Raw genomic sequence first — 16,357 nt, 5'->3', positions numbered from 1 at the left:
TTCTAGAACAAAATGAACTTTTCATTTAATATCACTACTATCAACTTCTGTGATGTTTGCTTCTTCAAAGACATTCTTTAAATCTTACTTATATCAGTTTGTTAAGTTTTTTCGGGGGGGGGGGGCAAAACGAAAACAGGATAATGAAGGGGAAAGAAGTCTGGAAATATGCCCAACTAAAAGGAACACAAAGGATTTCAGTGGTAAAAGACATGCTATCCAGTGGAATGGGAAGAGGAAAGGAATGTTGTCACAGGTGTTTATATCAATATTTTCTTTAGCTAAGCTATTTGAAAGTTCACTTCTTTTTCTTTTGACACTTTAATGTTGACTTTTTGTATCTTAAAATTTTGCATCCACTTCAAGAAAGGCACAATGGTATGACTACAGTAAACTTTATTAAAATCACACTGGATTCTTTCTTTCCCATATTGGAATGGAATTCTAACAGTAACTAAAGAAGGTTTTAAGTAAGTAACTTTTCCCTCAATTTTATGTATGTATTATATATACTACATTATATATAATACACGTATCATGTTACATATTAATGTATATTATATGGCAAACTTTAAAACTATAAAGTAGACAAAGCAGTTCATGATAGTTACAATGTGTCTCTTAAATAAGTTGTCCTTAAATATACCTTCTACATATATTTGGGGGTTGGGAGAAATCTAGAGCAAGTATCAGTGCCAGATTTTATGCTATGGTATAATATAAACAACATTTCTGGGACTTCCCTAGTGGCCCAGGGGTTGGGAGTCCGCCTGCCAATGCAGGGGACACGGGTCCGAGCCCTGGTCCGGGAGGATCCCACATGCCGCGGAGCAGCTGAGCCCGTGTGCCACAACTACTGAGCCTGTGCTCTAGAGCCCATGAACCACAACTACTGAGCCTGCGAGCCACAACTGCTGAAGCCCACGCGCCTAGAGCCCGTGCTCCGCGACGAGAGAGGCCGCCGCAATGGGAAGCCCATGTACCACAACAAAGACCCAACACAGCCAAAAATAAATTAATTAAATAAATTAAAAAAAAACACATTTCTACAATAAGAGGCTATGTATCAAAATGTTACCAATGGTTTATCTGGGTAGTAAAATTGTGATTCTTTTTCTGTCCTTGTCTTCATCTGTTTTCTAGTTTTTCTTTAATAAACACATGTATAGCTATGTATTTTTTAAAATTATAAATAATGAACAAAACTAATAAGGGACAAACCACAGACCAAACTGACACCTAAACAGCCATAACACAAAGCAAGCACTGAAACTTAGCTTAGCTATTCAAAGGGTAACTCTTGTAAATAAAATAGTTTTATATTTAGGTAAATGTTATCCCTAAAGTAGTATGATTTTGACATTTGATTGTTTCCACAAGTGGAATGAATTTCAGTAAGAAACAGGAGGCCTTATATGTTAATATTGAAGTATTATATTCATATTTTTAAATTGCCATTTAAAATAAGAAAAGTATACTTTTAAGAAAACAAGTAAGTCTAAGATTCATTAGCCATAAAGAAAAAGTTAATTTCATCCTTCACATTCTCGACTACTGGAAACCTGACATGTAAATTGTGCTCATCATTCAACTTCTGCCAACCTCGCTCCATCCCCACCAACCCACATGCTGTAGGTCCAGTGACTACAGAATCCTTCCAGATCCTTACTGACAACTTGAAGCAATCTTTTTCACCAATATTAAAGGTACTATGAACTTCTCGGTTTCAGAAAATTCAGAAAAACTACATGCCACGACACTCCCACTTAACTCCACATTTTTCTTAGTTACTGAGAAAAGTAAAAAAAGAGAGCGCTTTCACTATTAAAACTTAGAGTAAAAACGTCAGGTTGAACCCATTCTTTTTTTCCTAGCAGAATAGAGACAAAGGTTACAATTCTACGCCTTTTTTACAGTCATGTCTCACTGTCTTTTATTATGAAAGGTGTGAAGTTGTGCACTAGAACTTAAAATTAGTGAAATGTTCACCTATCGGAGATAACCCATAATAAGGTGCTCCCTCATAATCTGTGTTTTCAAGATCTTTAAATTAGAGCTGTAAGAAAATAAAATGGTTATCAGAGGAGACTACACATATTTTCAGATATCTCTGAAAATTACCCCCTACCAATACATAACAGAATTCTAGCTTTTTCTACATACCTAAATTAGAGATGAGATTCTGGATTAATCATGTTTACACAAACACACACACATGCATGAAATACGTGCATACATAAGGGGGGTATGTTTTATTTTATAATCAAACCAAGTCAATATTATAAACCAGTAGTGTACTTCTTCGGAGTTCACTAAAGAGGAATATGTACCTTACTAACTCAGAAGTGTTTTTCAGTGTCACTTTATTGATCAAAAACTGTAAAGTGAGTCCATGCCTATGATGTCTCTGAGAACAGCCTTTATAATGAGCAGGTAGTGTAAGTGATAAAGAGGATCTGGTATTACTGATGTGAAGTGAGGAGATTGGAAGCACGTGGGGAATATCTGTGTAATGACTTTACAGAAGAAACACTGATTGGGGGTTGACCGATACATTATGCGGATATGGCATTATCACAGACTGTACAAGTAAATAAGATCATTATGTATCATATACACACACGCCATGTGTATGTGTGTGTGTGTGTATATATATATATATAGATAGATAGATAGATAGAGAGAGAGAGAGAGAGAGAGAGGAACACAGCATAACTAACATAAAAGGCCCATGCTGGAGGTTTGGTCAACAAGAAGAAATGGCAGAGGTTGACAAGTGACCAGTTCTGCGTGGCCAGGGTGTTTCTAGACCAGCAGGAAAGGGAGGGGCAGGGACCAAGGGCCCGAGAGGCCAGCGTGTGTGCTACACTCTATGTGATGCTTCAGTGCGGGTGCTCCCTTGCATCATCTCTTTACGTGCTTTAGCGTGTAAATGTGCATTTATGGTCTCTTGTATGTTTTTGAACAAGCTTCTTATCTATGTTCCCCAAAATAGACACTTTTACTTACCTCGTTCTGTGTAACACCTAAGATAGTACTAACAGCCCTGGCATTTTAATACCGTACATGGAAACGATCACAAGCATGTGTCAGTCAGACCTCTGAAAATAAAGACCATTTCTTAATGATGAAGAGAAATAAGGACGTCAGAGAAAGCAAAGATCTTAGGACAAGGAAATTAACAGAGACCTTGAGGAAATTTACTAACTTTCATTTAAATCACACACACACACACACACACACACACACACACACACACACTTGCACCCCGCTCTCCCTCACGAGTATATCTCTATGTATATAACGGCACTCATTTTCTTTTGTTTAAAAAAATTTTTAAAAGCTCATAACTAAATCATAATCCAAATAAAATATATGGATAAAGATAAAATGGTCATTTGAGCTAAGTAGAAAAAATTTTCAAAAGTTTAGAGAAGGGGCTTCCCTGATGGCGCAGTGGTTGAGAGTCCGCCTGCCGATGCAGGGGACACGGGTTCGTGCCCCGGTCTGGGAGGATCTCGCATGCTGCAGAGCGGCTGGGCCCGTGAGCCATGGCCGCTGGGCCTGCGTGTCCGGAGCCTGTGCTCCGCAACGGGAGAGGCACGAGGCCCGCGTACAGCAAAAAAAAAAAAAAAAAAAAAAAAAAAAGTTTAGAGAAGATTGCTACAGACCTGACAGTAGTAAGTTGCCTTTTTTTTTTCACTAGGTACATAAAGTAAGCACTAAAAGGTACTTCATTAAGGATTTAAATTAAATAAAAATAATTTTTACATGATTATTAAGCACAGGAAAAAAGAAGGAAACTCAACCATCACTCTTCAAAGAATTCTTAAACAGATTACCTGAATAAAATATTTAAGAGTATGGTCAGGCCTAAAATCAAGGAAATGGACTAAAGAAATTTCAGTTTATATTTCAGGGATAATTATATCTACAGGACCAAATTTACAGAGTATTTATTTTGGTTTAAATTTAACATCAGTATTTCGAACATATAAAGTATGATATTTTAAATGAGAAATAAAACTGTAACTCTAGTCTGATAAGGTGCATTTTGAGCATTCTTTTTTTAATTGATCATTCTCTTTTCCAACTAATCTTAATTGATTTTATTTTTTATGTAGTCTATATTTAAATCGATCATTACCAAACAATGTTTAAAAGCAAGGATGGAAAGTAGGCTTCTTCTTTTGACTAAAAGTAAGGATTGTTCTTTAACATGTCCTACAATGAGATAGAGCTTTTTTCAATCTTATACATGCAAGTCGTGCATGCAATGCGTTGGCAAGTTCTTAAAATATATTTCTTGACTTCTAACAGGGTAAAAAGATCTGTTATTTGTTGCCAGGGTTTCTTGGCCCAAATCCAAGGCAAGATGACCTTGTCCTTGAATTAAACAATAGGATATTGCCTCCTCTCAGGCCTCTGTTAGCTAGCACAGTGGAAAATCTCCCCAAGAGATAGTAAGAGATAGTTTATTTCATCTCGGGAAATGTATCTGTCGTAATAGACAAAATAAAGATCAGATAAAGAAGAGGTAGAGTCTTAACCCAAAAGAGGTGTAACTTAACACCTATGATTAATCTTGGTGCTATTTTCTACCCTGCTAAGGAAAATGCATCAATCAAATTATATTAAAAAGACACTCTCCCCAGTGTTTACAGACAAGGTCAGATTGTCATGGTAGGATGAAAGCAATTTTTTCAAAATTGAGTTTCCTTGAATCTTTTCTAGTTAAAGACAGGAGGGGGGTGGGAGGGAGAAGGAGGTTACACTCCTTCGCTGGATCTTCATATTATAGTCATTAATTTGTCAAGTGTCCTAACACCTTCCTCTCTGTCACCTGTGTTGACCTACTCTCGCTGACATAATCTATTCCAATAGTGATGATCTCATTGTTTTTCTCATAACCTTCTAATTCCTTATATCTTTGGACCCTCACTTGCCATTCTTCCATCCTACAAAAGCCTTCTCTCTTCTGTACTCTTAACAGTTGATAAAGAGTTCTGAAATCCAACCATATTCTTCACACCTGGTATGAGGAAGGGGGCGAATTCACTCCAGATACGATGTCTCATCTAACCGCAGAGACCAAAGCAATTACAACAATTCATAAAATGAAGAATTACATATTAAGTGGCACTAAATCATTATTCAGAGGAAGCAGAGATAAATATGAACAGAAACAAGGAGCAAATGGAGGTCAAGCACAGAGCACTGCAGGCTGAAAAATCGGAAAAGAAAAGGGGCCCTTAGCATCTGTAATCAGAGCACCTTGTCCTAACCGAAAAAAGCACAGTTGGGAAAAAAAATATGCTCCTAAGCGAGAGAATGTAGATGACAGAGGTCCTCGGTGACCAACAGGAAGTCAGACTCATGAAACGATGACTTATGGCTACAGACGAGCCACGGCCAGTGTGGACTTCAGAGAGGCGGTCGTGAGCAGAAGTCGGGCTCCATGGCAGATGCAGACTCTACCAAAGCAGAAATGGGGGCGTGGAACAGCCAGGCTCAGGGCTGCCCACGGAGCACAGGTGGCCACGGTCAGGCCGTCTGAAGTTTCAAAGGGAGCAGAGGAAGTTGAGGCATCAAGTTTATGCTTAAAGAGTTAAGCAGCAATTAAAAAGGAGAAGGTACTGGGCTTCCCTGGTGGCGCAGTGGTTGAGGGTCCGCCTGCCGATGCAGGGGACGCGGGTTCGTGCCCCGGTCTGGGAAGATCCCACGTGCCGCGGAGCGGCTGGGCCCGTGAGCCATGGCCACTGAGCCTGCGCGTCCGGAGCCTGTGCTCCGCAACGGGAGAGGCCACAACAGTGAGAGACCCACGTACCGCGGGGAAAAAAAAAAAGGACAGAAGCTTATTGACTGCATCTATCGAATAGTTTTATAAAACTGTTTTTCTAAGTTTGTAAAATAATTTTGATCATGATATTGTTGCCCTTTTATATGAACTTGGAATGTCACACATACCAGGAAAAACAAGAGTAGCCAAAGAAAAGCAAGCATGTTTTTTAAGTCGTGCATTCCAATAACTCACATCAGCTCTGATAAGTGTACAATCCAAACACCTGATTTAGACTAAATCTAGCCACAGAAGGAGAAGCAGTACAGGGTGGTGGTTAAAGCAGGGCTGTGAAATCAGACACACCTGGGCTCCAGTGATGGTTCCACCACTTACAGTCCCGGGAAAAACGTATTTTTTAATCTCGCTAAGCCTCATTTTCATCGTCTCTGAAAAGGTGCTAATAAGTCTTTCTTTAAAGGGTTGCTGTGATAATTCAGATAATATGTAGTACACAGTGCCTATCATACAATAAGTGCTCAGCGAATGATAGCTATTGCTGTTTATTCCCTGCACTCAAGGAGGCATGTTCTTAACATAAACCACTTCTTAAAAATCATCATTTCATCACGACTGAAGTCTCATTTATTGTAAGTACAGCGCACTACATATATCAATAATTTCTATAAGATGTGCAAAGGAAAACTAGATGATCAGTCTGATAATACCAAGTTGATTTAAGTGATTCATGTAAAAAATTTACAAAGTTTCTAAGTCATCGTATACCGCACAACTTTCAAAGGCACGCTGAAGGCACCCTCCTCCCGCCAGTTCATCTGAGGTGGGTAAGAAGGCGGGGGTGGGGGGGGCGGGTAGAACACGGAACAGCTGGTAAATGGAGCAATGGCCTTTCCTGTCACCCCCAGGTTTTCCGCAACTTCTTAAGCCTGTGCAACTTTCCTCGTGTAACATCTATGAACGGTCTGTGCCACCAGTGTTCCAGAGCAGTCTTTTTGAAATGTAGTTTTAGCATACATTTTTTTTAACGTTAATAATCTCCTTTTATTGTCAAAAGCCCCCAAATCACAAGGCTCCCCTGGAGACGGACTGAGCGCCAGGCGGCAGTGAGAACAGAGCCCAGTGCTGGGGGCCATCTTGGCGACGCACAGGTGTTCACACCTGGCCAGGTGGAACCGCGACAGGGAGGAGAGGTGACAAAACGTATGCAAAGCACTAGTGTAGAGGGTACATGGGGCTTCACTAACCCAAATTCATTCAGATGAGAAAGCAGTGTTTACTGTGCACCTATTAAGCGCCAGCAGCTGAGAGAACGCACGGCGCCCGACAGGGAAGAATAGAAGCCCGTGAGATCTGAAAGATTCTCACAGAGTAGAAAACCGAGTTTACCCCTGCTCAACCACAGCTTCAAAAAAAGCCCCCGATTCAGTGTTGTTCCTTTTAGTGTCTCACTCACTTCTGTAGTCAAAGAAGCAAAGCCACTTAAAAAGCCACAAACTTCTCCAAGAGGCGAAAATGGAAGTTATCTGTGACGTTACCAAACTTCACGCATTTAAAATAAGCTCTGACATTATCCTCGTAAAGCCTCACAGGTCAGAAGAGGGGTGTCCCACTCATGTTTGCTCAGCAGCTCTTTACTGAGTCATCTATTATGTGACAGCCGGGACACCGTTCTCCTGTTCACCTCCTGCATGAAATTAAAGTCTTAAAGGTCTGCTCATTAACCAGCAAAGTCTACATAACCAAAGGCCTCATCAACAAGGACCACGCAGCAAGATCCTGAGGGCACCAACTGACAACCCTGCCCCAGAGGATGATCTGGGCGGCGAACTCCAGGACCTCAACTGGTAACAGAAATATGGTGGGAGATACCACTGACACGCTTTCTAGATATCACTTGACTCAAAGCTATTTTATGGCTACGGTTACTTCTGTCAAAGCATTACCCTGGAATTCACTAAAACGTAAAGCACGTGTTAGGAAATAAACACGCTTTACGGAAGAGGCGTGCACACACGATTTGGTATTACCTGGCCCAACTGCTCCTTTTCATAAATCTAGTCCTACTTTTTCCTCCCCCGCCAGTAAACTATTTTCTTTGTTCATTAAAATTATATTATTATTAATTTCAGTACCCCCCTCCCCCCATTCTGAGAAAGGACATGTGAACAAGGTAAACAAAGAGCCTGTGATTTGAACTTTGCTTCTAAGGCTCGTCAAATGCAGTTTAAGTAACACACCTTACCGGTCCCGGAAAAAATCCAGAGCGCAGGGGAGCTTCACGTCAGAGGTCCTGTTACTAAAGTCTAACTAGAGTAGAACTTCTCTATAACAACCTTTCTTACTAGTGAAATTAAGTATAAGGCTGGTCTGTTTTTGGACCTGATCCGAAGAGATTTAATTGGCGAGGTACCACAAGAATCTCATTACGAGGGGGCTGGGCTCCAAGCCCTGCATCCTAACAACACGCCTGCAACACAGCCACTGCCCGGGAACATCCCACCACTCTCTGGGCGTGCAGGGCGATGCCTTATGGGTAGCTTCATCTAAGGAAACCTCTCGGATTTAGTTAACAATTTTGTTCGTGATGGTGAACAAAACCAAATTAGACCATAAACCTAGGCATCTAAATATTCTAATTCACGGCCTTCTGTCTATAAATTTGCAAAGCCTCAGCGATTTACCTCCATCTTCAAAGTTTAACAGCTCAATCTTTTTAGCATACATAAAAGATAATTCCTATACCCTAATAGGGTACTTGCTAGATGCCAGAATATAAAAATAGGCATTTTAAAAATACTTAGGCTAATTACTATATATACTGCCTAAATATATGCATTTTCATTTGGGACATTTAAATATATATGTGAGACACGCACGTATGAATTAGCGTGATGGCAGAAAACTTCCAACATGGTGGTACAAAGGCAGCAAAGTGAGAACTCACATTCCTAGAGCAGGAGGCTGGGACTTGGTATTAACCGGAGAAAAGTGTTTCTCACAAACAGCAGTAGCTGTCTGTGGGATTTCAGCGTGACAGATGCAGAGCTGACTCATGGGATCAATTGTAAAGAAGCAATACTTGTGGCATTAAAACAAACAAACAAAATTCCGTGTTCTCATCACCTGTTAATTCCTGTGAAGAAGTCAGATGAGTCCCCCTGATGGTTTTATTACCAAATCAATAACCGAAGCTCTCCTCCCTCCTTCAAGCCTGCATGTGAATTCCGTACCACAGACGCCTGCGCCCAATAACCTTTTCATGATCTCTCGTTAAATTCAACGATACAAAATATTTTTAAGAGACTATTCAAGTGCTGAGTTAAAGCTGAATTGCCAAGTTTTAATTTCTGATTTTAAAAATCAGCCGTCCAGTGTTCCACAATGTTTGTGATCTTGCTTTAAATGGACTGCTGGTCTTGTTGGAAAAAATGGTTAAATCACAACAGAAGTGGAAGAACAAGCCATCTGTAACTTACCCTCCCTCCTCCAAGCAGACTCTCAGACCCTCTAGAAAACATGCCTCCCCTGAAGAGACACAGCGATCATCCCCATTTTAAAGCCGTTCCCTATGACGCAAGGTGGAAGCACAGCGGCATTTGAGGTACTTACTGAATGTTTCTCCTGCTGGCCCATAACTCCATGGTTAGCTGGGATTGCTAGTGGTTTCATAATGAAGAAACATATGCTGGACTGAACTTACACATCATGTACCAGTCTCTCATGGATGCCAAGTCACCCTTGACAGCACTGAATTAAAAGAAAAACGAAGAAGCAAGAAAGAAAAAAAGAGGAGAGCCAGCTGCAGCTTCAAGTCTCACTACCGGTGAGCTGAAAACCCTCATACTTGTGGACCAGAAAAGGGATCCACACGACCCTGCCGGTCTCCATTTTTATAACGCTGAAACTCTAGCCATCTCCGGCTACGACGAGACTGAGGAAACCTTATCCAGCTCTCAGTCCTCCCGGAGAACAAGATCATTTCTGAGACCGAAGAACGAGAGGCAAAAGAAAAGGGGGAAAAAAAAAAAAAGCTAAAATGGCTGACTGCACACAGACTCCCCTCCAAAAGGCTTCCTAGAGAATGATCTCGGTCAGGGTGGTGGAGGAACCAGTCTTCAGCATTCAGCCAAGCATTGTTAATACTCTTGTCTCATTTGCAATCACACATACGGACCCCTTCGACCAAGGAAGAAAGGAGAAAGAGAAAGAAAGAAAGAACCAGGGCAGAGCGTGTGAATCGGGACCTCCTCCCTGGCTGCCAATGATGCTGACGGAGCGGTGACCAGTCATCTCTGTCCCACTCCACTAACCAAGTTTGCACAATTAATCTCGGCGGCATGACACTGATGGACATTTGATCTAATGATGTCTGTCCCTTACACTCAACACAAGCATGACTGCCAGCAAGAGAGTCACTAACAGAAACACGGCACACGCACACACACAGTCTTGAGAAGCACGAGTCTGAATGCAATACACCAATATAATTACATTATTGTGCTTACTTTGGAGGACCATGGCTGCAGGCAGTTGGCATAGCAACGCACAAGGAAAGCCATTTCCTGGGTAGAGAGAAAGCTTCCTTTTCTAAATAAAAAATTCCTCTTAGGAAACAGGCGGCATTGCTGCTTCCTGCAGAAAGCAAGACACTGGAGTCTGTCTCTTAACCTGCAAGGCTCACACTCAATGCAGTTCTAGTGATGTAAGTGGATTTCTCTCTCGCCCTCCCTCTCCCTATATACACTGAAATATTCAGCTCAAACGGTACACACATTCCTTAAGGCTCGCCCCCTCCTCTCCTTAACCATTTCACTCATTAAGGTAGCAATGGACAATTCAGATAAAGTAACGAGCTCTTGCCTGTATTTTATCAGCGGCTGTAGGTTAAGCAAGTCTCAGAGGGATGGAATCCATTGATTGCTGACTCCAAATAATATCTCTGAAGACAGGGTGGGAGAGCAGAGCAAGGACTCACTTGAACAGCTTTGAACTAAAATATGATTTTTCACCAAGGGGAAGAAACAGGGATGGCTGTGACCTCGTCCCCACCCTCGAATATCACCGTGCTGTAGGAAACAAGTACCCACCAAAAATTCACAAAATGCAAGCTTTGTATAAATTTAGAAGATGTGATTTTTCACAAACGCCCATACACACACTGGGGCACACACACACAGCACCTTGCAAATTATATCAAAATAAACCCACTCAGGTTTTTTTTTTATAAAAACCAAATCAAACTTCTTTCAGAGGTAGAAAGTTGAAATTTAATAAGGTTGTGTAATTCTACCACACTGAATTCCACCCGGGTTAGTAGGTTATTGGAAAAGACAGCATTACTGTTGACATTTTAGCTTGGAAGCCCTGGTCCGGTTCTCATGGTCGCGCCTATCTATAAACGGTATCCACGATCGAAAACAGCTATGGAAAATCTAGCTACTTGAGTACCTGACTTTGGAGCTGCCCGTACCCGCTGCTCCCTAAGCTGGCTCCCACACCACTTATTCTCTTTCCTCTCCCTGCACACCTGAAGGCAGCCAGGCCCTCCACTTCTCGATTTGGCATCCTTCTACCCCCAGCATGCCCCTTCCACAGACTTCTTATATCATCCACTCAACCTCTCGCCCACAACTAGAGGTCCTCCACTTTTTTTTTTTTTTGCGGTACACGGGCCTCTCACTGTTGTGGCCTCTCCCGTTGCGGAGCACAGGCTCCGGACGCGCAGGCTCAGCGGCCATGGCTCACGGGCCCAGCCGCTCCGCGGCATGTGGGATCTTCCCGGACCGGGGCACGAACCCGTGTCCCCTGCATTGGCAGGCGGACTCTCAACCACTGTGCCACCAGGGAAGCCCTCCACTTTTTAATATGTTCAGGTCACTCCCATCTCAGAAACAAAACCAAAACCAGAAACATCGCCGAGAGCCTGCATTCTCCCGTGGCTACTGTCTGACCTCTTCCCCACTTCACACCCAAACCTCTGAGGAATCACCTACTTTGGTTCCGTCACTCCCTCACCGCACCGCCCTCTCAAAGGAAGGACCACCACGGTCCTGTTATAATGCCTGAGATGTTGACCAGTCACCCTTAACACCCTTGTCCACATCCAATCCGTCACAGGATCCCACTAACTACGTCTCTACCTTCCCTACAATTCAGATTTCTCTCCATCTCCGCTGCTACCATCCCACTCCAATCATTATTCTTTTGCCGCGAAAACTGCAAAAGTCTCCTTACTGAACTGTCTGGATTCAGTTCTAACCTCGTCCACTCAACCCATTTGACAGACTGCCTCTGAGATCTCTGAAAAACTAAAATCTGGTCATTTCATCTGAATCCACTGAGCCCCCTTTTCAAACCCAGACACACGCATGGCTTCCCACTGCTCTCAGCACACAGACTACAGCTCTTGTGGTATCTGCAAGACCTGCGTGTCTTCAAAACTCACCCCACACTCAGACCCTCAGGTCACCTCAGCGGCTCTTGCTTCCTTGAAGGGGCAAGAGGACCTTTTCACGTGTTATTTCCTCTGCCTTGAACTCGCCCTCACCCTCCCTTTCCTGATCGACTCCTACGCCACCCCTCAAAACCCACTGGTGAAATGCCCTCAAAACTACCATCATGTTGTACATCACTCTCCTGTCATGCCGTGAGTTCATGCTTGATCACGAACTTATGTGCAATTAGTGTTTGCTTTTCCCCTGCTACACACCCCTCTCCTTGATGGCTGACACCATGCTTGCCTGCGTGCCACTGGACTTGCAGTGCATAGCACACTACGTGTTGTATACAATCAACACTTTTTTAATGAATGAAACCCCCAGTGACTGGGAATGGACATTAGCAAGACCATATTTGATCCTGTAAACCAGTCCCTAACAAAAAAAGTCCCAGATATTTTTCTATAACAGACAAATGAATTATTTAAAAGTAAACAGTGCTGTTCTCTGACAAAGGGAAAAGGCAATATAATAGAGCAAAGAGAGTCTCTTCAACAAATGGTGCTGGAACAAATGGACATCCACACGCAAAAAGCATCATCATCACCTAGAAACAGGCCTTACGCCACCCACAAAAATTAACTCAAAATGGATCACAGACCTAAATGTAAAACGCAAAACTATAGAACTCCTACAAGATAATAAGAGGAAACGTAGACAACCTTGAGTATGGTGATGCCTTTTTAGATACAACACCAAAGATGATTCATGAAAGAAATAATGGATAAGTTGGATTCACTAAAATTAAAAACTTCTGCTCTGGGGCTTCCCTGGTGGCGCAGTGGTTGAGAGTCCGTCTGCCAATGCAGGGGACACGGGTTCGTGCCCTGGTCTGGGAAGATCCCATATGCCGCGGAGCGGCTGGGCCCGTGAGCCATGGCCCCTGAGCCTGCGCGTCCGGAGCCTGTGCTCCGTAATGGGAAAGGCCACGACAGAGAGAGGCCTGCGTACCGCAAAAAAAAAAAAAAAAAAAAAAAAAGGGCCAAAGACCTTAATAGAAACCTCACTAAAGAAGATACACACATGGCAAATAAGGACATGAAAAGATGCTCCACACCATACGTCATCAGGGCAATGCAAATCAAAACAATAACGAGGTGCCACCACTGTTCACCTATTGGGATGGTCAAACCCTCAGACACTGACAACACCAAATGCTGGTTAGGATATGCAGCAACAGGAACTCTCACTCATTGGTGATGGGAATGCAAAATGGTGTAGCCACTTTGGAAGGCAGTGTGGTGGTTTCTTACAAAGCGAAACATACTTCTACCTGATGATCCAGCAATCCCACTCCTTGATATATACCCAAAGCAACTGAAAACTTATGTCCACACAAAAACCTGCACATGAATATTTATAGCTATTTTATTCATAACTGCCAAAACTTGGAAACCACACCAAGAGGTCCTTTAGTAGGTGAATGTATAAGTAAACTGTGGTATGTCAGGACAGTGAAACATTATTCAGCGCTAAAAAAGCAACCAGCTATCAAGCCATGAAAAGACATAGAAAAACCTTAAGTGCATATTACTAAGTGAATGAAGCCAATCTCCAAAGGCTACATACTGTATGTATTCCAACTACACGACATTCTGGAAAAGGCAAAACTATAGAGACAGTAAAAGGTCAGTGGTGGTGGAGGGAGGGGAGGTGCACTGGGAATGAACAGGCAGAGCACAGAGGATTTTTAGAGCGGAGAAAATACTCTGTATGATGGTATAATGATGGATACACGTCATTATACATTTGTCCAAACCCATTTGTACTATACCAAGAGTGAACCCTAAGGTAAACTATGGAGTTTGCACAAATACGATGTGTCAATGTAGGGTCATCCTTGGTTAAAAAAAAAAAAAAAAAGTACTATCCTTGTGAGTGAGGTTATGCATCCGTGGGGGCAGAGATATATGGGAAATCTCTGTACCTTTTTCTCAATTCTGCTGTAAACCTAAAACTGCTCTAAAAAATAAAACTTTGAAAAAAAAAACAAAAGGTAAAAGCTAGAAGCAACTCAAGCGTCCATCTATGAATGAATGCATAAACAAAATGTGGTATATACATATCAATACAATGGGATATTTGGCCTTAAAAAGGAACAAGATTCTCTAAGGAGCTACAACAAGGACACGCCTTGAAGACACTGCTAAAGTGAAATGATTCAGTCACAGAAAGACAAACACTGTATGACTACACTTGTATCAACTTCAAAGACAGAAAGGAGAAAGGTGGTGGCCAGGGGCTGGGAGAAATGAGGAGTCATGTTTAATGGGTATGGAGTTTCTTCTGGGAAGATGAAAATGTTCTGGAGATGGATGGTGGTGACGGCTGCATAATGAGGTGAATGTACTTAATGCCACCGAACTGGACACTTAAAAACGGTTAAAATGATAAATTTAAATGTTATGTGTATTTTACTACACATGCAAATAAAGCCAGTGGCAACTCAAGAACTAAATGATCAAGCCGCACAAGTTTCACCCATCCAGCCCGTGCCCCACAGGCCCACGCGACAGAAACCCGTCTCCAAGGTGAAGTCAAATCACCTCCATGCTGACGGCGGCTGACCTTTTAGGGGAAGATTTCGCGTTGCTTGTCTTTGCAGAAAAACCTGTCACCTCTCTGGAGGAGGAAACTAACCTCATCGGGGACCCCGAGAGATGAGGTCAGAGTCCCACATCCTCAGGCACTCATGCTCTTCTGTGCTGAGACTGGTGAGATTTCTCTCCCAACCTGGCTCCACGCCTACACCCTACACATTTCAAAACTCATGACTGCAGTACTGAAATTTTACTATCCCTACTACCTTGTACAATGAAATACAATTATACCAGATTATAATATGCCAAACATAAAATACGAACTGAAGATTTAAGAGAATCCCATATTACAGATTTTACACAAATAAGAAAAAAATCACCCTTAGGCTGATTTTGGTTCTATTTACCCTATTCCTTAACCATCTAGATTCAGCAAATAGCATTAAATAGATCCAGCTAGAAAAAGGACCACGTAACAGCTTTCTGCCTAAGAACTTCTAGTGACTTCTAAATTATCAGCAACAATGACCCAAAGGATAGATCGTAACACAATTCAAGAAATTACTTAAGCCTTTCCATGCTAAACTTAAGCCCATCATATTCATTTATACTTTTTTCCACCTAAAGTATGCCCTTTTTAATTACTATGAAATTGAGAAAAATGGTTTGTTCTTCTCAGTAATTATCAACCACATTTAGGATTAATATGTGTTTATTTATGTAGAGCATCTATAGTGTTTATCCATAGATCTCCAAGTGCTTTGCAAACATTTAATTAAGCCTGGTCAGCACCCAAGGAAGCAGTAAAATAATGTATCCGTACTTTCCCAGAAAAATAAAGTGTATGCGATTATAGAGTTAGTAGCTTGGAAGAGCACAAAATAGAACTCCAGGTTTCTAATATAATTTACTTTATCCACTATACGTATGTTGATTGCTTTCCCTCTTCTCCCTTCCCCAGAGGAAAAACTACAGAGGTTGGAGAAAAATCTCTTGGAGAGGCAGGAAGAATTTATTCTTCAGTATCTGGAAACATAAAATTTTACAAATTTGAACCCTAATGTTTTATTGTTCATCAAAGAAATGACATTTTAAAGTGCTATTTTCTACACAACCTCACCAAACCCATTGAGCACCAAGCCAATGCAAAACCGTGCAAGGTACGGTCAGAAATTTCACTTCTCTTTTCCTAAACCCAAAACATCCCATTAGTATTACGATTTCTTTCTAAACAAAACAAAAAACAAAACAAAAGAAAGTTGATTATCTGACAAATTCTTCACACCGTAATTCATCCTTACCTTTCACATAATCTGTTTCATCCTCGGGTGAACTTCAGACAGGTCCCCCCACACACCCTCCTCACAGAGGAAATCGGGGCTAGAATTTTTATTTTTTCTACTCTGACCAATAAAAAGGTACTTTAGGTTCTTTATTTAAAATAATTTAATTACGAAATAAAATGACACCAACACCATGCCTGATACATAATAACTGTTGAATACACATCTGAGTTTAAT

General features: G+C 41.7%; 1 protein-coding gene across 2 annotated transcripts in view; it reads right to left on the bottom strand.

The window, feature by feature from the left end:
- RAPGEF2 (Rap guanine nucleotide exchange factor 2) overlaps positions 1-16,357 on the bottom strand; it is a 242,455-nt gene that overhangs the window by 80,716 nt on the left and 145,382 nt on the right. The window contains exon 1 of one of the 2 annotated variants that reach the window (XM_065877766.1): positions 9,410-9,469. The exons of the other annotated variant lie outside the window; for it this stretch is intronic. Within the exon in view, the coding sequence (XP_065733838.1) occupies positions 9,410-9,469 (60 nt within the window). Of the gene's footprint in view, positions 1-9,409; positions 9,470-16,357 lie in introns of those variants that run through there. 2 annotated transcript variants of the gene reach the window in all.

The sequence above is a fragment of the Phocoena phocoena genome, chromosome 5, assembly GCF_963924675.1.
Source record: "Phocoena phocoena chromosome 5, mPhoPho1.1, whole genome shotgun sequence".
In the NCBI taxonomy this organism is placed as follows: Eukaryota; Metazoa; Chordata; class Mammalia; order Artiodactyla; family Phocoenidae; genus Phocoena; species Phocoena phocoena.
Note: the sequence above shows the minus strand (reverse complement) of the source record. Positions and strands in the feature narration are given on the sequence as shown.